The 22146-nt window shown below is 40.7% G+C and overlaps 2 protein-coding genes and 1 non-coding gene across 3 annotated transcripts; all 3 read right to left on the bottom strand.

Moving 5' to 3' along the window:
* Positions 1 to 3607: 3607 nt before the first annotated feature.
* LOC124663185 (myb-related protein 308-like) lies at positions 3608 to 5046 on the bottom strand. The gene is made up of 4 exons (XM_047200911.1): positions 4911 to 5046; positions 4304 to 4433; positions 4119 to 4199; positions 3608 to 4070 (listed from the first exon to the last, which is right to left on the bottom strand). Exons 1-4 carry the CDS (start codon positions 5044 to 5046, stop codon positions 3608 to 3610), a joined length of 810 nt encoding a protein of 269 aa, XP_047056867.1.
* Positions 5047 to 8109: 3063 nt separating this feature from the next.
* Positions 8110 to 8182, bottom strand: TRNAV-UAC. Its single transcript has one exon. It is a non-coding gene; the product is annotated as a tRNA-Val (tRNA).
* A 450-nt stretch (positions 8183 to 8632) lies between these two features.
* On the bottom strand, positions 8633 to 21740 carry LOC124667181 (probable acyl-[acyl-carrier-protein]--UDP-N-acetylglucosamine O-acyltransferase, mitochondrial). The gene is made up of 10 exons (XM_047204499.1): positions 21694 to 21740; positions 21187 to 21311; positions 20598 to 20706; positions 20277 to 20369; positions 20085 to 20201; positions 19916 to 19999; positions 18362 to 18466; positions 16197 to 16283; positions 16002 to 16125; positions 8633 to 8992 (listed from the first exon to the last, which is right to left on the bottom strand). Exons 2-9 carry the CDS (start codon positions 21225 to 21227, stop codon positions 16006 to 16008), a joined length of 756 nt encoding a protein of 251 aa, XP_047060455.1. The 5' UTR covers positions 21228 to 21311; positions 21694 to 21740; the 3' UTR covers positions 8633 to 8992; positions 16002 to 16005.
* Between the last annotated feature and the right edge of the window lie 406 nt (positions 21741 to 22146).

Below are 22146 nucleotides of genomic sequence, written 5' to 3'. Positions count from 1 at the left end.
TTTTTATTTTGACAATCATAAATGAAGTGATTTCGAGTTATTTGCAAGTGTGCTGGTGTAGACCAAATAGAAGGTACATAAGTCCACCATGCAACCAAACACCAAGCTCCCGTTTACGCTCTCGTGAAAAGACATGCAATGTAGACGATCCAAAGGAGATGCAAAACATGATTTTTTTGAGTTAGAACCAATGTACATGAAATGTATAGACTAGCACATTATGTTTTCCCAGTGATATCTTATAAATCAATTAAATTGTATTTTTGATATCGATGTGTTTTAACCTTGTATGTTCAATATCGATGTGTTTTAACCTATGGTTCAAAATGTTTCTTGTATTATTTTCTAGTAGGTTACTTCAATTTTCTAGGAAGATAAGACCCATTATACAGTTGCCCAGGGCAAACTACGTCAATTCAATTTGGTTCTCTGGTTCACTTAGGCCCTTTAGTTAGAACATTTCAAAAAGAAAAAAATTAAAGTTTCATTTTAAAAAAAGAGGTACTGAGGCAATGATTATACTTCAAGTGTGGGAAGTCTCATTCTAAAGTGTGTTCTTCAAACCTTGTTAGATTTTATCTTTTTTTTGTGTAACCCATAATAAAACAGATATCAGAGTGAGATACTGCACGCTTAGGCCATACATATCATTACCTATATGTACCTATTTTGCAAGAATTTTTTAAGACTTCGGAATATAATTTTCGAATTACGAAAATAAAGGGCTCTGGTTAAACTCAGGCTTAAAATGCATTTTCCGAGCACACAGGGCATCATGTTTCACCACCCTGGTAGAACATGAATGTGTCCTGGGCTTCCCCTCTCTGGCTCTCTGCTGCTAATGAGCACCGCCAATCGAGCTTCACTCCACGTTGCTAATGAGCAGTTTGAGCGCCCTCAGGTCAGGGAGTGAAGCTAGTTCCCGGTAGTTATCACGTGTCAGGCTCTGATGCCGGATGTTACCTGGCAGGCTGGCAGTGATGAAAGGAAGCTACTATCATACACCTGTGTCTGCGCTTTTTTCTTCTGTTTCGATGAGGAGGTTGCTCTGTTCATGCTGCTGCATCTTGAGAAGAAGTGTAGCCGTGTAGGCTAACTGCCCTGGTGACGAAAACTCCCAGGACATACGACGCACGGCCATTTTCGTGCTCGTAGACTCTTTCGTATGTCTTATCCCTCGTTTGCAAGATCACTTATCTTTCTGACCTGTTACATCAGTTCAGGTCCAGACTAAATTTTGTCAGCTGCTAATGTTCAGCATTCATAAGTGCGTATGCATAAATGCACTCACAGTTTATTGCACACGGTTCATGACATGCCTTATTATCCCTTGCTTGCAAGATCACTTATCTTTCTGACCTGTTACATCAGTTCAGCTCCATACTAAATTTTGGTGACCGATCACGATGTCACGCTGGGAAAAAAAAGTTGTCAAAAAAAAACGATGTCACGCTGGGAATGTTCGACATTCACAAGTACGTATGCATAAATGCAATCACAGTTCATGACATGACATCTCTTCTCATGATTTCGTTGCTCTTGTGCCTATCTAAGGAAACGTCATGATTTGTGGCATGTGTGGTCGAAATTGGGGCGCTTGTGACACCACTAAGTTTCGTCAAAATGTGGTTGCCGCAAGAAGTGTGACGGAGAAAATAGTCACCACAACTGTGGCGAAGTTCCACAAGAAAGTATATGTATGCATAAAAAGCGAATAATCACAATATACAGAAAGGGTATCATACTTAAAAATAAGAACGGCTAGTCCTAGTCCAATGCTCTTTACATAGTTTTCTTAGCATAAAAGCATATTTATAAGTTCATTATTTTTTATAAAAAAGGCATACATATAGATATTGAGTTGAAATGTATTCATACAATTTTCATAAAATAACTTGCTAATTTGCTTTGTTTTTAAGAATTATAGTGCTATGTCTAAGTTTCAAAACTTACGCTCATTTATTCTACGATTTTACTTAAGTTTTAGAAGTGGATCCTAGTGTGACGTAGTTTCCAAGATTCTTCTTGAATGGGTCGATGGCCGAGTTTTTTTATAGATATACTCGGGTTCCAAATATCCGCAGACCATATGGTTGACAATATGGATCAGGTCGCGGCTGTTGGATACGAATCACGTCTAGAAGTCTGGCGGTATATATTAGGCTCTATGTGTTTTTAAATTGTTTTTGTCTCTCTATCAAGGGCAGCATTTAAAATGTAGGCATGCGCCAAATTCAAAATTAGGCCACGTAGGTTATAGATCATATACAAAAATATGAATAGTTTACACTATTGTACAAAGAAAGTGTAACATAATTTCTTCAGGGCTTGTACAATTGTTTGTGATACAAAAACGCAACAACCGTGGAGAAAAGGGAGGAATGATGTGGGAGAGTGTGAAAAAAATCCCTCGTGATTCACTTTGGCGGCGGTGTATCAAGAGGAAATGTATATTATTTTTCCTCTTATGAAGACTGGTTTTGATTTGAAACATGATAGATTTGTGGCATCCATGTTTCAGCCACATGTTTGATAGAAAGGCTAGATTGGACAAGCAACCAACTAAAAGTACTTTGAAGTACACGGAGGAAGCTCATAGAATATTGTTTATATGTCATGGCACCATGGTCACACGTAATTTTATGGTTGGTTGAGGGTCATATAAAAACCAAGCCCCTAAATTGTAGGGAGGCGGTGTGGTCGCTCACCTCACACATGTGCCTCATATGGGTTGTCCCAATCACCAAACTCTAATCCATGTTTTTTCTTTTTGCGGTGACAAATACAGAAGTACAACGACAATTACACAAAGGCCCACATAAGAAACAAAAATACAGCCATGTTGTTTCAGTCTTTAGTATTTGTCTCTTGGTCAAGTTCATTACATTCATATTTGATGACGAATAGATCGACATAGTTGTTTCATCAAAAAAGAACATGTGGATCTTTTTTTTATATAAATTATCAAAGTCAAATCTTTCTTGAATACCATTACATCTATAAAATTTATCAGGAGCGAACGAGTTGTGAGCCCTCTTTCACCTAAACTAGGGGCTCTTGTTAACTTCCATATGTCATTTATGGTGGCGGGAGTGATGAAGCGGCACCGGATATTACATAGTTTTATGGGTGTGATTATTTCTCAGTGACTGAGAACTAACTTCGTTCTCAGTCAGATGATGTCATCAAAGTTTAGTTACAATATGAGTTGCAACTCGTGACTAGCACAAATCACGATGCAAATCGGATGGTGTAAGACTTGACTGAGCATGAAGTTAGTTCTAAGTTAGCTGAGAACTAACAAATTCCTAGTTTTATCTTTATCTAAACGATGATATATGAGTTCCATTACTTTGGATCCTTATGTTGACAATCATGGACGTTCATTAGTAATAAAATTTTGGGTGGCTGCACATGTTAGAAAATCTGCAACCAGAAGTTCGAAATGTGCAACTGGCAGCTGCCCACTTATATGCACCTAGAGTTGCATAGTGTGGAAAACTTACTCTTCATAAGGTACAACTTGATCCACTTATATGGACAGTGTTTTATGCGACTAAGAAATAGGAATCTCATCAAGCTAGTTCGGTACTTCAGACCAATTCGTTCATAGCATGACTGCAGCTCTTGCGAATTGCAAAGCTATGAGCTCGTCGTAAGATGAGGCCAGTAAGTCTTGGAAGGAATCGAGCCAGCTGGCCGCCGCAGCAAAAGCGTGAGCATCGCTAGCACAATGAAGTTCAACCGAGCTTCTCCCGCTACACTCATACAACGGTGTACTGTCATCCACGTCCCCGGGCCACGTAGTGCTGCTAGCGCTACCAGCAGAACCAGTGGCGGCCGGACTTGTTCCCAGCGGTGGCGGTGGCGATGACGACATCGACTCTCCGGTAGACGGACAAGAACTGGTGGTGGACTTCTGGTCGATGAGCCCCATGAGCTCCGCGTATAGCCGCTCCGATTCGTGCGTGAGGTCCCCGTCGTCTTCGTCGACCGTGCTGAGGGCTGTGTCGAGATTGACGAGCGCCGGAGGAGTTGCCGGGAGAGGCGTTTGATCACCTCCGGACGGGCTGTCGCCTCCGGTAGCAGGAGTTGATGGCGCTGTGGTCAGCATGTACCTCTTCTTGAGCTTGGTGTTCCAGTAGTTCTTGACGTCGTTGTCTGTCCGGCCTCGGAGCTTGGCCGCGATCACCGACCACCTGGTTGCAAACCACGCCAGAGTTCGAACAGTTGATAGTTAGTTCAGCTATCATCAAATGTTTACTGAAGATGCATGCATGCATGTAGCTAGTGTCATCCATACTTGCTCCCGATCTCGCCGTAGAGGGACAATATAAGGCTGTCCTCCTCCTCGGTGAAACCGCCGTGCCGGAGCGCCGGGCGGAGGTAGTTGAGCCACCGGAGACGGCAGCTCTTGCCGCAGCGTCTAAGCCCTGACAGGAAGAGATGCAGAGTCAGATAGGCACATGCTCACGTCTGCCGTACGCAAACTAAGATTCTAGGTGAGTTAACAATTACCAGTAACCAGAAGACAAAGAACAATGATAAGCTTACGTGGGTATGTGACGTGACTGTGTCAATTAAGTACGTAAACTCTGTCAAGCGTCAACCAACATAGCTAGCTCGACAGAGTCGTTACAACTCAGATATTCCAGTTACACCAAACTCTAGCTTAAGAAATTATTCAAGGGATAGACACAAGCTTTTGACCTCACCTCACCACTAAACACGTGGTACTGTACTGTACTGCACAAGTGTGTACGGTACTGTACAAGTCTGTACTGTACTGTACAGTATTGTACAAGTGTGTACGGTGGAAGCAAATGAAAAGAAACCTAAGCAAGGGCCGGCAAACATTTTGTCCTGCAAGGGCGTTCTTCCCTCCCCCTCAGATCAACTACATACGGTACCTGCTTTCTGTGGCAGCGTGATCCAGTTCCCGGCATTGGCGAACCTCTGGATGAAGCTCCTGAGGACGGCGTCCTCCTCTCGCGACCACGGCCCCCGCTTCACACTCGCCTTGTCGCAGCACGGTGACCTCCCCATCGGTCGATCCTAAAATAAGGCAGGAGGCCAGGGAGCAGAAGACCAGAATGCAGTTATTAGAGGGAAAGAACCGAACAAAAGGTTCCACCGTTCCAGTGTTGTGCAGTGCTCTCCCGGCCGGCGAAGAGTTTATATCGAGCGCTAAGGCACTGAGCAAGTTGACCAAGCATATATAGCCTCACTCTCATCCACATTTCAGAAAACTAGAAGAGTTCAACCACTACTGTTCAATTAAATTCATACTAGTACTAGCTAAACTGTGGCATGTGTTTTCTGGGTCGCAACTTGCGTAAATATGTACCAAGATAACCGTCGCTTGATCTAAAAAACACAAATAAAACAACAAGATAACGGCCAAAAAAATATAATGTTGTGAGTAAAAGATATATATACAGTACGACCCTGGAATGAATACGAATAGAATGCCCTAAGGTTCCGAGCATCATTCCGCACCTTTCACATCGAACGAGTAATCAATCATGGTTATATTAGGTGTTTGACGAGCGAGACAGTTCGAGTCAGAACTTATATATACGATTGGCCCGTTCTCTATAGTCTATAGACCTAGAAAATCTAACTCGGCCGTTACATGGCAACGACCACTGTATTGCCGTGGTGCAGGGACGTCCTGAGAGCTGCGAGATCAATATATATGTCGTCTTAAACATCTAGAGGTTATTATATAAAATTCGAAAAGTAAGAAGGTTTTGCCAGAACTCCAATGTCATTTGACCCAACAATTTGTACATAGCATCACGCGCCACTGCAGTACAGACGCGGATCTAATCAGTATATTAGCCAAGTTTAACCTGTTTTCGCTTGAAAAGACTGTCTATGGGCGTACTGTTGGTTTGTTACCCGCAACTGCTCTTCTTGCTTTCGTCCTAAAGATCAAGATTTCTTTTGGAAGGGGAGGTATACTTCGGGATGTCCTCCTTCGGTAGTTCACTATTTTCGATGCAAACCAATGGTATATAGAGCCTTTCAATTAAAACGGCATTCACCTGATTAAGATACACATCCTCCTCACCCAATAGGGCAGATATCGGCCAGATCCAAATTGAACATGCTTGTCTATGTTAGCTTTTTTTCTCTTTGAACAGCAATTTCACCGAGGCATTCTTCTGCAGCGATCAAGATATGAATGTGGCTTCACGGAAGTGGGTGTAGTTTGGTGTTGGGCAGGCAGGACCGAGAAGAACTTGCGGTGCGCTAAAAAAATGTCGGGGTGTGTATCTACTATTGTTGCCTTTGATGTTTAGAATGTGAAGGGTGATTGACACCTCTAGGAGGGTGTGATTGTTGGTCCTTTTGTAGAACCAGCTTGACAAAGCAACCGGTGGAGACGTTGATGAGGAGGTGGTTGCACTAGTCCTTGGCCATGGTATCATCGCCCTCGACCACTACCAATTGTTGTGGATAGAACAAGAGGAGGTTATCATGGCTATCTGGGTGCGATCAATATGTAGCATTGATAGGATCCGTCGAAGCCCTAGAGACGCATTGTGTGTCGATGGAGGCGTTGATGTCATTGGTGGGGACAAATGGTACTCCCATCTCAAAATAGAAGTATCTACATACTAAAACATGTCTAAATACATCTTTTTCTGGACAACTATTTCGAACCGGGTGATGGGATTTGTCCAATCTTGACATGTTGCACTTTGGAGCTTCGCTTTCTTAGGTATGATATCAAAGCTTCAAGATACAATTGTTGTTTTGAGAGTGAGAGGACATAAGACGCGGATACGGTAGTATATTTTGTTTTACAAGGGGCTTCCAATGAGGAGACACGCAAAAAATGGGAAAATCACGCGGCCGGCAACGTGGGGCCAATGAATCGGGCCATCTACATGTAGGTTCGTGTATGAATGACCCGTGTTTGTGGGAATGGTGGTGTTTGCTAATGGTATAGCAGTAGGGTTAACGATACTCTTGTGTAATCTTGCTAGTTCGTTCAATGTATTGGCACTTGTGGTGTTGGCGTATTAGGTGCGAGAATCATCATCTAGTCGCAACCACTCCGGTTTGCAACAGCTTTTTCATTCATTCCTTGTTTGAGATCCATACGCATAAGTTACAGTTTTTGGAGCCTAGCGTATTGTATGCGTACATTTTGTGATTTTTGTACATATCATAAATATTCATGTTTAAATTTCAAACTTTGTACGCACATACCTGCATCCATAATCTAGATACGTGCATTTTAACAAAGTTGAGACGTATCAATGCTCCATATATATCAAGTTATCAACCGTGCCCGAGAATGGCACAACAAGGTCAATAGATTGGTTACTCTACAACAGGTCGCGCACATGTACTTAATCGATACTTCGATAGGGTTATCGCTGAGTTGGGACGTGTCAATACCATCCTATTATACGAAAATAGTGCAATACGTACATGCTCCCCTGAGTCCCTGGCACGCGGGCTGCCACCACGAGGCTTGCTAGTTATGTAAAAAGAAGAAGAGTATAGAAGACTATGACACTTGGTGCAGCTTAAGTTGCGTTATAATATCCTTGCTAACAGGCACTCAAAAAAATATGACAAAACATTTCAGAATTTTAGCACAGAGACTGGGAAAAAGCAGATGGTCATTTTCACGTACGTCAGTTGCAATGGCACGACAAGGTCAATTTATTGGTTACTCAATAATGCAGCAAATTGTGGGTACATGTACGTAATATCCATACACTTTTGGCATGATCATTGCTTCTTTTTAAAACGAAAGTATCTAATGGCATGTACTGATGCAAGTCTAATCTTAGCCCTCAAAACCATCTAGAGATGTGGTCATCACAAGCTGTGCAATATGTCATCTATCATCTCCAGTGTTTGATGCGTACGTATTTCAATTATATGGAGTCTCTCCGACCTAAATTAATTGCCTATGTTCATTATAAGTTACTTGTAAGTTGCGTCAATTAATTTAGGCCCTTACAGAAAAATAGGAAATGCATGAATAAGGCTTGAACAGTTGAACTGGCTTCTCAGTAAAATTCGTAAGAAAAAAACAAGTAGCGGTCAATTCTCCGGGCCGACGCTATAAAAAAAAAACAATGTTGCTGCCCAGGATCGAACTGGAGACCTTCAGTGTGTAAGACTGACGTGATAACCACTACACCACAGCAACTGATTTATTTAAACTGCAATGTACGTAAATTTATAGCGAAGTGAAAGATTTGCACGCTTCCTCGAAAGAAGACTGCTGTCCTGGGCAAGAGCTGATACACACGGTTTTTAGGTAAGTCTGAACGAAATACTGTGCAGTTCTATTTCTTTCATTGATATCAGAAGCCTCAAGGCGGATTTCTGCGGTATCCCTAGCATTGGATTTATCAAGCTACCTGAGTGGATTTCTTAGGGATCGAATCCTGAATTATTGCGATAAATGTGCTCTAGATCGATGCACTGGAAGACTTGAAACTGCCTTCTCTGCTCATAGTACATCAGTCGTTTAGAGCTGCCTTATTTCAAAACCAGCACGGACTATGGCTGAAAGGCTCACGGCAGATACAAATAGCATCAATGCAATAAGTACTCCCTCTGGTCTTATTTAGTCGACGCGGCATATACACGTACCTAGGCTACTAGCTCTTCACAGCTCATGTCAATTTATTCAGACCGGAGGGAGTATGTAACATCATTTGGGTTTTACAGCTTAGAGCATGAGATCCAGAGACATCTCTGGACAAAATCGAAGCCCTGTCAAAAATTGTAGTGTATACTAAGTAGTTCTATTACAAGGATTTGTACAACCAAGAGGTAAGAACACTATAACTACGCACAGCTTCCCTATAACTACACACAGCTTCCCTTGGTGTGAAAATCATCTTGACGACAACCCATGTTTGATATGATTGGCTGGCATTTGGTCATTTACTGTCTGTATGGCGTATCCATGTGTCCCGTTTACAGTAATAAAAGAAGTTGGATCCGAGCAATCCACTGATTAATACGGGTTCCTGCAAACAAGCACCAGTTAGCCGTTGGTGTGAAGCTTTGCAGATAATACAATCAACATTGGCACAGATATAGAAAAAAGGTATTAAAAAAACAAATCAATGCAATAAATGGCAAGTATTGATATGATCCTGGGACTCTGATAATGCCAGAAAACAACGTTAGGGGCAGCAGCAGCATCCCTGAAAGTAGTCACATCCATGACCGCTACATCAATATTGTTTAGAGTAAAAGTAATCAGAGATGAACCGTTTATTTCATTGATGATTGAGGGGTATATATACCCAGCGAACAGGCGCCAACAAAGGCGGTTTACAAGGTTGTGTCCCTTCAAAGGGACGTGGCTGTTGGACAAAAAGTAACTACCTAGTTAGCTTAAGACCTAAGCTAATCCTATTTCTAACACTCCCCCTTGGACAACGCCGTTTCATGAAAATCCGCTGTATAATCTTGAAGATCTTCTTGTATAGTCTTGAAGTCTTCTTGCGTATCCATGAGGATGCCCTTGTAAACAATGTTGCTCTTTGTAAACTCTATCATCTTTAGAATCTCTCCCCCAAAAACCCATTGGGAAAAATATGAGGAGAGTTGTATGTGATATGTTGTTAAAACTCCTTTAAACCATGTTGGAAAAATAAGGAGAAAATAATACAACATATAAAAATTACTGTCTCTTGAGAACTCACATGAGAAAAACCTTGATAAGGAAAAAATCTCATTAGTGAGTTTAGAGATCAATAAATATGCCTTATATACTTCCTTTAAAAAACCCTGTGGGGAAAATAGGAGGTACGGCATATAAATATTGCAAAGAGTGCAATATGATGCCACCGAAAACTCCTTTAAAACCCAATAGGGAAAAAAATAAGGAGAAAGCATTGTGACATATCTAGACACTTGTATTTATATCGTCTCATTAAAAACCTTTTATGAGAAACCATTAGGGAAAACTCATTAAGGGAAAAAGAGTACAATATATATGATCTAATGATCATCACCGAGTTATAATTTGGGAGTTTTACTCCCCCTGAACTTTGCAAATCTAAAAGTTATCTCACATCAATCCATGAACTTAAATTCATGAGTATGAGAATCTGTAAAACACTATGAATAAATTTGTTAGATTTTCACATGATATGTTTGCAAAGTGTTTATCTCTCTAGTTTGAAAAATATTAATTTAACCCTTATGCATTAGAGCAATACAAGTGGTATTATCTTATAGATAATGGTGGGTGATTCTGTTGAATCTTAACCACATGATCTTGAATGTGGTCTATCATTATATGAAGTCGTTAGAGTCTATTTTGTATTCTTATTTTAGAAGACTCTTTCATTGAATTCAGTCTATGATATGGCATTTTCGGGATCAGGTAATTATAGCCAACGTAGATTACATGATGGTCAAATCTTGATATTCCTAAGAGAATTAATCAAGATCATTTGTGCCTTAAATATATCGGAGGATATTTTCTTACACCAACCTTTTAGTTGGGGCTTGTACCTAAAAGAAGTTGACAACAAAATATTCGCATTCGTGATGTAGTTTGTATTGAGATATGGAACAAGAGGTCCAATATCACTTCATCACTACTACAATGTATGAATGAATTTGTATCCCTATTAGGGATATTGTGACCATATGTATCTTTGATTTTATTTGTCCATATTTAATTTCTCCAAAATTTTATGAACATGTAAAGACTGGTAGATATGTATTCCGAAGGAATATACTCAAGTTATAAACTTGGTTAATACTTGGTTCAATCCAAATCTCCGTCATGATAAGATTGCAAGGACCTTTCATGTATAATTTTAGACTTCGATGATAAAAGCATCGATATATACAAAGGTCATGTAGAATTCAATTAGGGATTTTGTTTATAACTGCATATAAGCAATTATTATTGTACGAGTAATCCTTTATAAGAAGGAGCTCTTATAGTCAATCGTACCACACAATTTGTGTTTGACTATTTTAAGTCATAGAGTGACATTTGTATTATTACACATATGTTGCGATTTATTTTGGATTTGGATTTATAAGTCTTAAGGACTTTAATATAGAGATCCAAATTGAGTGCCCCATATGATTATGTAATCACTACATCCATCAACTACATGGATAGTTTATTTATAACTGCCAATAATACTAGTATCGAAACGTAATTCCACTTATACCAATAGGGTATCTTACATCATATATAATTGATGTCGGGTCTCTGCGTGAACCCTTGTGCTACAAGCCTCGCTTTTTCACCACCTCTTTTTTTGTTGTTAACAAAAAAAAATCATTTGTTCTTCCAGAGGGAAGGTGCTTATGAGGAGTAGGTATTTCGATGGTAAATACCTCTCTTGATGAGCGAGTGCTATTCTTATTCAATTGCCTCCTTCTAGTTGAACCAATATATGAGTGCATTAGGCACTCTGCCATGGACTTTGGTTCAGGGCCCTAAAGGTTTTAGCAATTTTAAGAATAAATATATTTGTCGACAAAATGTAGTCTTTGTTGTATGATTCTGTTGAATCGATAAGATTTGTGGAAATGTGATTAAAATATTCTGACTCCTCATGATTTCCCATAACAATGGAGTCAAAGTGTTTCGATGTCCCGACACCTAAAATTGTGCGCGCATTTGTGTTGGGTTTGGATGATGAGCATCCGGTATGTGGTATTCAACTTTAGGTTGAACTACATTTACTTGTTGAAGATATAATTTCCTCTATTCCGCGGAAGCATATGAGAATTTATATCTCATGTGGCCAATTTTCTCCCCCTTTTACTCTCAGTTTGGAGGAAAATGGTTACATTAGGTACCTTCACTCTTTTGGCACATTGGTTGCATGCATAATATGATTTTGTGACACATTTGTCACGAGTAAATGTATGTGGCAGATTTGCAATGTGTTGCAAATTTATGACTGAACTTCTCGTTCAGATTTTCAAGTACGTGAAAATAGAGACTAAAAGTCTATGACATTTATTATTTATTTATCGGCATTATTTGTGGTACTAATCTCCCCTAATGTCGAAAAATGTCCTTATTGCAAATGCAATCAACGTACGGGCTATCAATAACTCCCTTGTTAGGGTCTTGAGGTATTTGACGGATAAACAATTATACCTCAGTTATTTATCACATAGATCCCAAATTGATGTGAGGGCCCATGATGTACGTTGGGGTGGTGATACCGGTATATAACCGCTCGTGAGATGGGAAATACTTGTTTGATTTCCACGTACTTACCGCAAGGGAAGCAGTATGATAAGCAATTGTAGTGATCTAGATTAGATCTACGGCGTGTAAGACCGTATGTCTCCAACAATATGTTGGTATATCAAAATTTTGTTACAGTGGTCATTTAATTAGTTTGATTCTTTTGACAAAGAATTTAGTTGCACTATTCTGGGTATGTACACGCCGGTACTTAGTAAAATCACAAATGCTCGTGAAAACAATATTAGTATTTGTTTAACCAATATGTTATAATATGTTGCTCTTAATTTGATAATTTGAGCAATTAATTTAGTAAAATCATGGATTTGTGGAGATTAAAGACCCACGGTAAGACCATCCACTAGATGTGTCTATCTCAATACCATGAAATACTTATATGACCCAGATAGTTATTGAATCACAAGTATTTTCTTGAATAAGTTCAAGAAATTTAAGTGGAGTGTGAGAGACTTAGAGAAAAAAAAATTCTCATGGCACATTAGGTGCTCATAAAATCTGATGATTTGAGAATTTTTTTTCAACTTGTAAGTTATGACCAACAAAAATTTCACTAATTTTCACATTATCAGTATAATGCGTGACCAAGGAGATTATGAAAAATCTTAAATTCATCAAGATCCAAAAATTTAGTGTGTTTGCAACAAAGTTTAGTATGAATTTAGTTCATACAACAAAATGTCATGTATGAGAAACATGATATTAATGGACAACATACCACATTTAGTAGTGTGATTATTGGCTAATTGACATAATTGGATTGTCAAGAGACAAAATGAAGTGGACTTATGCTATCTTTCTGATGAAGATTATATGTACAATTCGCATCCAAATTATTTTTCGGTATTTATCAAAATAATTGATATTGTGAAGGAGTGTATCTCCTACCGGAGTGGACTTATGTTATCTTTCTGATGAAGATTATAAGTACAATTTGCATCCATATTATGTCTACTATGATTCGTGTCATTTTACCTCCACTTTCCAGTGATTTCTCATGGTTCTTTTCGTGACCATTGAGATTCTTAGTATTTTGAGTACTAATATGAATTTAAGGTAATAGCATATCACCCGTTGGGTCTATTGTATGAGTCTTCATAAGAAGATATGATATATTATTATCCTAGAATAAATATGATAATTTATTATATTATCATCAAAAGAGAATGTAAAGTGATTGGAGGTTTTGAATCAGATCTTTATATCAACTGTCTGATCACAAAATATCAACTTGGAGTTGATTCTGTAGACACCAGAAAGAAAAACTACAATGTACTAGAAATACTCAAAAGCGATTGAGAAACTATTAACATTGTGTTTACATCATATATCTCCTTGATGGAGATTTTAAGAGAAACATATATTTAACCAATTTCTCTCATCTGATGTGAATTTAGTGAATCCCATTGATGGATATTCTAGCCATGTGCTGCAATATGATATTATCATGCAACTTATTTACTATGATAGTAAATTAAAATTAATGAAAATGCTTCCACTGAGCATTTTAATGGCCGAGGTAATTTCGTAATGACCATAGGGTAGACATTCAACTTTGAGACATTAAATGATACTTATGTAATTGATTTGGACTTCATCCCCAAAGTGATGGGAGATGTTACATTCACCACCAAAACATAGATGTCTATTTTGACATTGGTTATTCATGGTGAATATGATTATCACCATAAGATGTTGAGCCTATATAGTAGTTTTGTGAGAAACTCAATCAATATTATGTATGCTAGACTTTGTCTTGATAGACATATCACACAACAATGTTATTCCATGATGCAGGCTCCATAGTTTTGTCAAATACCAATGTGAAAGAAGCAAGAACTAATCATGCATGAATTGTTTTTACTATGATAGTAAATTATATTTTGTTAAACAATAAATATGCTCTTGATGAACAATTTGAATATTAAGCTGATGTTTTTGTGTCATATAAGTGTGTGAAACCTTAACTGTAAGTTAAACATTGTAGATAATCTTCACACTTATGGAGTACATCCATCATTAATAATGGTGGATAATCAAACATTAAATTTGAAGTAGTCACATATTTTTATTGGCAATTGTATCTCAGATTTTAAATGAGAATTTCACAAGAAATTTTGATTTAAATTGCAAAATAAAACTCGTTATACTCAGAAGAGCATGTTATAGAGGATGATGTAGAGAGAATATTGAGTGTGCCTCAAATTCCTCATGAACAAGATCTAGAATATAAGCAAAATATTCTTTTGCTATAGTGTTACCGCAGTAGTACATGGAAATGCAAAAATGTTTAATGACCTTAGGGCCTTGCATGTAGCCAGATTGTTAAGCAAAGTAACACATAAATCTGAAGACTAGTATGCATATTACATTCAGCCTTCCGGTCTAGCATATAGTATACTTTACTCTAAAACCAGTGGCTTATAAAGTATAAATATAATAACCAAGATGTTGAAGTGCTGAAATAATAAGCTTGAATGCTAAAACAATGAGGATGTGGCTAAGTTGTAAAGTCCCGTAAGCCGGAGGACTTTACGTACATTTCGCAGAAATGTAATGACTAATATTTCATTGTACATTCAGCCCAACGGTCTAACAATGAAAAGTAGGAGTTCATACGTAAGTATTACGAAGATTGAGGTTAAAACTGAAAATGAACGAAGGGATAAGGTTCACTATCGTTATCCTCTTTGCTGTGTACAGGAATCAATTGATCCATCCATTTCTGGATATCTATACACAGAGTTCATTGTCAGTGTAGGTTCGTGCAGCCAGGGGCACCGCCTTGCTTCGGAGGTCCAAAGGGCGTAGTGTGGGCGGCGAGCCCATCGATTTGATGCCCCATCCGTGATGGGAGGAACCAGGCAGAGGGCCGTGTCCGCGCCCGCTGCCGTACTGTGAGGGCTGAGCCGAAGGCTTCGTGGCGCGCCGCCGTTGGAGGTCGCCTTCGTCGCGCGTCGGCCACTTTCTGGCAGGAGCAGGCCGTGCCGTGAGCCGCCGCCTCTCGTAGCGTCTTAGGCGGCTGCGTCGCTGGGAGCCGCAGGCTCGGGTGCCGGCGTACCTTGGCATCCGCGCTCAGTGGAGCGCCGCCGGGCGTGTTGGCCCTGCGTGGTATTGCCGCGGGACCGAAGCACCCCTCGTCGTCGTCTTATGGCGGAGGAGTGCCAGTTTCCGTGACGAGCCCGAGAGGAGCATTGTCGGGAAATGGCATGGAGGCCGGTTCGTGGGCAGCGCCGCGCTGCGAGGATTCGTTCTGCGTTGGTCCTCGTCGGAGGATGGGCCAACGAGCACGCCGTGGCCACCGGCGATGCTGCCGATTGCGAACAGAATTTGATGCGGTATCGATTCCTTACCTTCCTTCTTCCGTTCTAGGAATTTGCTCTTGGCAGAGTTCTACGTGCGTGATAACGTGTTTAGAGTAAAAGTAATCAGAGATGAACCGTTTATTTCATTGATGATTGAGGGGTATATATACCCAGCGAACAGGCGCCAACAAAAGCGGTTTACAAGGTTGTGTCCCTTCGAAGGGACGTGGCTGTTGGACAAAAAGTAACTACCTAGTTAGCTTAAGACCTAAGCTAATCCTATTTCTAACAAATATGTTCTTTGTGGCCCAGCTTCCTAGAAAGGTCTCCATTGAATAGGGAGCTGGAATATCCCTTTTATGGGCGCTATAAATAATATTAGCGCTTTGGATATCGATATTCCCGACATATCGTCTTGCAAATGGTGCCAACTGAACTTGACAACTTACATGCTTATGAGATGTTCCAACTTCTGAACTTGCATATTCCACGACGTCCTTGCTCAAATGATGTGCGAATTGATTCCACCATACAGGATACAAAGGGAGATTCTAATAGCTCAATTTCCCGTGCCTGGTGATATGCATTGATAATAAGTACATGGGAAAAACACAAGTAACACAAAAACAGACAAGTGTGCTTACCAGTTCAGTGAGTCGATCTTCAAAACTACTCTGGCAACTACTAGCTGGCATGAATACTTTCCGATAAGCTTTCCTCAGACTTCGTACCTTGATTTTACGAAGAGGCCATAACAATCTTATGAAAGAACGATAATTTACTTGATTGGAATTTAGAAACATACAGCTACTAGTGTTTAAGAACTAAAACACCAAACCCTCCATAGTGTTGGATATCCTTGAGAAAATGGTGCGGAAAGCTACCAATTCATGCTTATGGTAGTAGTTTCAAAAGAACATACCCTCTGCGGATACTTGGCCCTTTTGACTAAGATTTCCGTGCAGAATATTTAATAATTCATGATTCCTAAAGCATGTATTCCAAAATTACTGATCCAACTATACCCATGGCCCTCGACCTTCATTGTCCTCGCTGCTCATGATTGAGATATTATAATGGAAGGGTAATGTAACCATAAAATATCCAAATTATGATTACTTATGCAGGATCTGGTAAAAATGCCAAGTATTGGAAAATAGATGTACTAGTAATTTATGAATAGTTTTACTGGACTAGATTGTCAGATGATATGTTGTTACATAAGAAAGGTAACTGGCTTACTGCTTAAATTTTTTCTTCTAATGCAAATATCTTGCTATTCGCAGATCTCCTTCCAACAAGGCATTGATGTTAGCTGGCTTACTGTGAATTCACAATAATGGCATCAGAAGTTTAAGCAACTACCAATCTATATCTGTTATAAAGCACAACCCCACTAGGGATCAATTAAGTTGCCTATCTTCACATGCAGCCTATCCACATCATCACATATTCCCAGCCATCCGATTTTGGTCGTCTTCTTTATTACGGACCATCCGATCGCGCATCCCCACTAGCTGATTATTCTGGTGCACGTCACCAGTACCTCCACGCCAATTTTCCCATGGGTGAATATATTTTTAGCGTAACATTTTCCATTGGCGCAGGTCCATCAAATCATGCCCATTTATGTCAGCTCTTCCGTTACTTTATTTGTGCAGCGACGATTAATTCTAGAAACTGCCGTTGGCATTCAAAGAGACGAGCGCACTAGACTAATCCTATCACAAATTATTCTCCACTTTTGGCCTTCTGCACACTTGCGCCATCAACTCCTCTTCGCTGAAGCCACCCTCTCCCTACTCAATTAATACCACAGCTCCATCTTCCATCGGGCATGCAGTGGTGTCTGGCTGTTCAGCCAATTGGCTGAGAGCATTTCTCCAATTTCTGGGGCCCATAACAGATTCAGCAAACAACCCATGCATCCCTCCAATTTCTGGGGTGATTTAACTTTCTGTTTTTGTGGGCAGGTGTACGGCGGAAGTGAAGATAAGGGTTATCCTGATGTGGACCATTTTGGGAAGAATTGTGTTGAGGTAGAAAAACAAAACTGAGAACATGTTCTTCCTCGTGTGTTCTCTTTTCGTCTTCCTTATCTATTTCTATTCTACAGCATGCAAGTGACAAGTATTCACTCTGAAATGCAAACATGAAGGTCTAAAACTAGCAGTTGCAGTAGTCGATGCAAAGGTAAAAATTAGCTGCTTTGTTTACTACTGCTTTCATTCATTTTTATTTCCAAGTTAAAACTTATCATCTCCTGGTATAGTTCTAAAACTTCTAATTTGCAGCTCTGATGCTACAATTTCTGAAAGTTTGGACTCCATTATATCTTGCAATTTCTGCTACCATGGTTTCAATTGTTATGAATATTCCTACTTCCATTTTTTTCACTGATTTGGTTTATAGAAGATAGAGAGAGACTTGGACAGTACGAGGACAACGGTGTTCCAATGTTTTGTCTACATCACTCATGTTCACTTCTGAACCTTAATGACCCTTAATTGTCTAAATAAACAACCCATTTATGTCGATTAAATTTAGCCCCTCCACTATTTCATCAACTGAATCTTGCATATTCATATAGAAAATAAAACATTTCAAGCATCATATTTCCTTTTATTCACACAATATTTCTTAAAGAGATACCCGCTGCAACACGCGGGGCTAGTATCAGTAAATGGGACACAAGAAGTTGCAAGCACTATTTTAAGAACTCCCTTTGATTCAAGTATAAAATGAAGAAAGCTAGGTACTGCGGCTATGATATCAGTAAGGACTGCAAATTTCAGTAATATATGCAAACCTCTTGGTCTGAGAAACCGTTGCGCCTAAGACCTTCAAGATTCAGACCACGAAGCTCTGCTCTATCACCTGCAACCATCATGTATCTAGGAACATCTTGCGCAACCTGATTCAAACAGAAATGAATGTATTCATTTCATAGTTTACAGACAAAATATTCAATGTTTAGACACTGAATTTCAATGCCACAGACAGGTTGACAACTTAAAGGTGGCTGAAACAACAGTGGTATTGGTGTTTGCTTATTAGGTTTGCTCTCAACATAAAGGAGATCAAGCGCGTCGATTTCAGTTATGCAATTAATAAATCAAATTTCCAAGAAACCCTCAGAACCTCAATTTAACCTCAGGGATTAGGCCATGCAGGTGGATAGATGAGGTTGCCTTATCCCTGATCTCCATACCCTACGAAATCATGAGCGTGACAAACATTGCCATCAGCTGATCAGCCTTTCAACAGAAAAGTAACTATCACACCAAATAACATTCGGCATGAGTACCTTCGTGCAGAGATAGTACTGGATAATTTAGTATGATCATGCACCTGTCCTGAGACAAGCAACATCAGGGAAAGTATATCATGCATAGTGATCCTCTCGCTTTAGCCTAGGTTCCTGGTTTTTATTTACTATGTGCATTTTTTACGAAGGCAGCGAAGCTGCTTTCATTGATATGAGAGAGAAAAGAGGAGTTACAAGGGAAACCCACCTGGACAAATTCCAAGCTAGGGTACCAAATGAGCACACAGCGTTGTACATACAGACTATAAAGTACAAACTACAGGCTACAGGAAGTAGCCAACAGCACAGGACAGGAGGTAGAATTGCCTAGCTAATCAGGTTCCCACGGTCTGTGTGCCAGCTGCCGTAGCAAATTGCGTCCAGCAATATCCCAGATCTCAGAAGTGTCAATAATTCTAAAAAACTTGTTGAGGTGTTGACGGCGAGTTGTTAAAGATTCGCTCATTTCGTTCCTTCCAAATCATCACCAGACAAGCGTTGATGACAGAATTTGATGTTCTCCTGAGAGGCTTGTCCAGGCTTTGGACTTGCTGCTCTCACCAGTCACAAAGTGACGGTGCAGTAGCAAGAGGTGATGCCTGGGTCATATTCAACTTGTTGAGGACTAGCTGCCAGACCACTAGCGGGAAGGGGCAATATGCCAGCAGGTGCAGGATGGATTCAGGGCAAGCATTGCATAAAAGGGCAGGTGGGTGTATTTGGCCAGCCACGCTTCTGTAGATTATCCGCCGTCAAACACTTACCGAGCATAGCAAGCCACGCAAACACCCGGCATTTAAGTTCAGCATCAGAGTCCCAAATCAAATCTTTCATATTGAAGTGGATCCGACCTTCAAATTGGGCCAAGTAAGCCGAGCGAGTCATAAACACACCGTTATTAGTCTAATTGTCTTGCCACACAATTTGGACGTGGCTTATAGAGGGTTAATCACTGATTAAACTACATGACATCAATATCAAAACTTTCCATAAGAATTGCTCCAATTGATATGAACTAACGCACATGAATGTTTATACTTTGTGGACTGAACATACCACAGAGCCTCCGCCTAGAAATGAGAATGACCCAATATGACAAAATTGATGGACAACAACAGCCCCAGCAGTATGAGTGTAGTCCTGAAATAATAAAGTCTTGGCAATAAAGAAATGCGCTCTCAACAAAGAAAACGTGGAGGCGGTTATCAGTAAAATTGTTGCTTACTTCAACAACAACATGGCCACCGAATAGAGTATTATTGGCAAAGATGTTATTGTTACCAATCTTGCAATCATGTGCTATATGGCAGGACCCCATTATAAGATTGCTGTCACCAATAACCTATGAAAATGCTAGCTCGTAAAAGGGGACAAGTGAGTTCAGCAAGCATCTTTTAATCACAAGGCATCTGAATACCGTGCAGTCACACGCTTTAGAAGAACGGTGAATAGAGCAGTACTCTCTGATCTCGTTGTTGTTACCGATGTGCAGAAAGCATTCCTCACCTGACTAAACAGGAGGAAAAGGCATTAATGTTCCGCACAAAGCATAAGATGTCAAGTAACCAAATGAAATGCCCGTCGTTGTAAATGTAGGTGTTTGTGTCAGTGAAAATAACGATTGAGAAAACCATAAACACAAGAGTAGTTGGTCTTGCATGAGATTGCATGAACGGGGACCACTAAGCAAATACTACACCATGTGGCATTAGTACACCAAAGTCAAGTTGCTGCTAACCTTATATTTGAGATCTTGGCACTTAACACCAACCACAGCATAGTTCCCTATCACATTGTTTTCCCCAATAATTGTTCGTCCAGGGAGATCTGCACCAAGGATAGCACCACTGCCAGAAACTAAATTCCACAGTATGAATTGGGATACAATTACGTTGCTGGCATGTCAAATTTTCATCTCCCTTAAAATTTTGCAAACATGGACTACCATTTTGCAAATGTCAGACTCAAGTGCTGCTGGCTATGACATAGCTATGAAAAAAAAATAAGCGGTCCATATGGTGAGGAAAAATTTCTATTCTAAAGTAATGAACCCTAATCACAACGCCTAAAAGTGAATGTGAAGTTTTCTGGATACTTAACAAAATAATATATTACCAGTAGGCCAGTGATGTTATTCAGTTCATGGTCACAACAACCCTAAAATCTCTTTTGCTAGTACTTTATCTTGGAAGAAATTGCAAGTTCTTTTTCGCGTATATTTTATTTTTTTAATACCAATTTGAATTTCCAATATCAGGCAATGCAATTACAAATTTACAGAAAGAGAGAAGAGAAAGGACAGAAAGCAGGGAGAGATGTCACCGTACTTGAGAACAACGCATCCCTCTCCTAGCTCGGTATGTCCCATGACATGGCTCCCGGTGTGTAACTGACAAGCATCACCAATCCTCGCTGAAGCCCCCACGGTGCAAAATGGGCCGATTGAGACGCCCTGCAAAGTGGTTGAGAGCACATAAGAGCATTGATTTTCCACGACGAAACGCCCAGCTAGAGAACACATGCCAAAGGCCTGAAGATCTTAGAGAGCAGCATATTTCCTTGGAAGCAAAAAAAGGCAGTAAGGTAATTGTCTTTTAGATTGTGGAGCGCTGCATTCGGTAGGCACTGTGAACACGATTCTCGCATGGGCCAGATCCGACAGCCCACGCACAGCGGCTCCATGGATGGTTGGTCATAGTAGTGTAGTACTGAAGTAAGCAGCACGTGCGCCACTGCTAGTCTCCGTAAACTCAGTCAGCCACCCCCGAGAGGATGGGAACCGGAGGGGTCAGTTTGTGTGCCGTGTGTGAGAGCAAGCGCGGGGGAGGCTTCACCTGGCCGATGGCGGCGTCGGGGTGGATGATGGCCGCGGGGTGGATGAAGCTCGTGGACGCCTCCTCGCCGATCCCTCTGAGGCACCTGCGGGTCGGATGGGAATGAGAAGCAATCAGAGATGAGGGAGCTGTAAGCTGTGGAGAGTAGGTAAAAGTAGGATGAGACGAGACAGCTCAGGATGGGAGGACAGCACGCGTACTTGCGTGGAGATGGCGCGAGGCGGTGAGAAGACGGGGGGAGAGGACTCGTCGGGCGGCGCGAGAGGCGGCGGCGGCGGCGGCCATGGGAGAGAGGGGCGGAGGTGGGAGAAAGGGTGAAAGTGGAGCACCACCGGGAAATGAGGTCAGTCAGGGTTACGGGTACCGCTGTGCCGATGATGTCTGTGTGCGTCCATCAGCGTTCGAGCGGCACGGCCGCACGGGTGCGCAGTCGCGCATGTGTGCGTGGCTTTT

Source organism: Lolium rigidum, chromosome 6, assembly GCF_022539505.1.
Source record: "Lolium rigidum isolate FL_2022 chromosome 6, APGP_CSIRO_Lrig_0.1, whole genome shotgun sequence".
NCBI lineage: Eukaryota > Viridiplantae > Streptophyta > Magnoliopsida > Poales > Poaceae > Lolium > Lolium rigidum.
This window is presented reverse-complemented; position numbering and strand designations above follow the sequence as displayed.

Excerpts from the sequence above, each read along its gene's own strand:
- LOC124663185 (XM_047200911.1), bottom strand. The coding sequence starts at position 5,046 with ATGGGGAGGTCACCGTGCTGCGACAAGGCGAGTGTGAAGCGGGGGCCG. Across the intron at positions 4,434-4,910 it reads CACGCTGCCACAGAAAGCAG|GGCTTAGACGCTGCGGCAAG; the intron begins GTACCGTATGTA and ends TCTTCCTGTCAG. Across the intron at positions 4,200-4,303 it reads TACGGCGAGATCGGGAGCAA|GTGGTCGGTGATCGCGGCCA; the intron begins GTATGGATGACA and ends GTTTGCAACCAG.
- LOC124667181 (XM_047204499.1), bottom strand. The coding sequence starts at position 21,227 with ATGGGACATACCGAGCTAGGAGAGGGATGCGTTGTTCTCAA. Across the intron at positions 20,000-20,084 it reads GTGGCCATGTTGTTGTTGAA|GACTACACTCATACTGCTGG; the intron begins GTAAGCAACAAT and ends TTATTATTTCAG. Across the intron at positions 18,467-19,915 it reads TTCTAGGCGGAGGCTCTGTG|GTTGCGCAAGATGTTCCTAG; the intron begins GTATGTTCAGTC and ends TGTTTGAATCAG.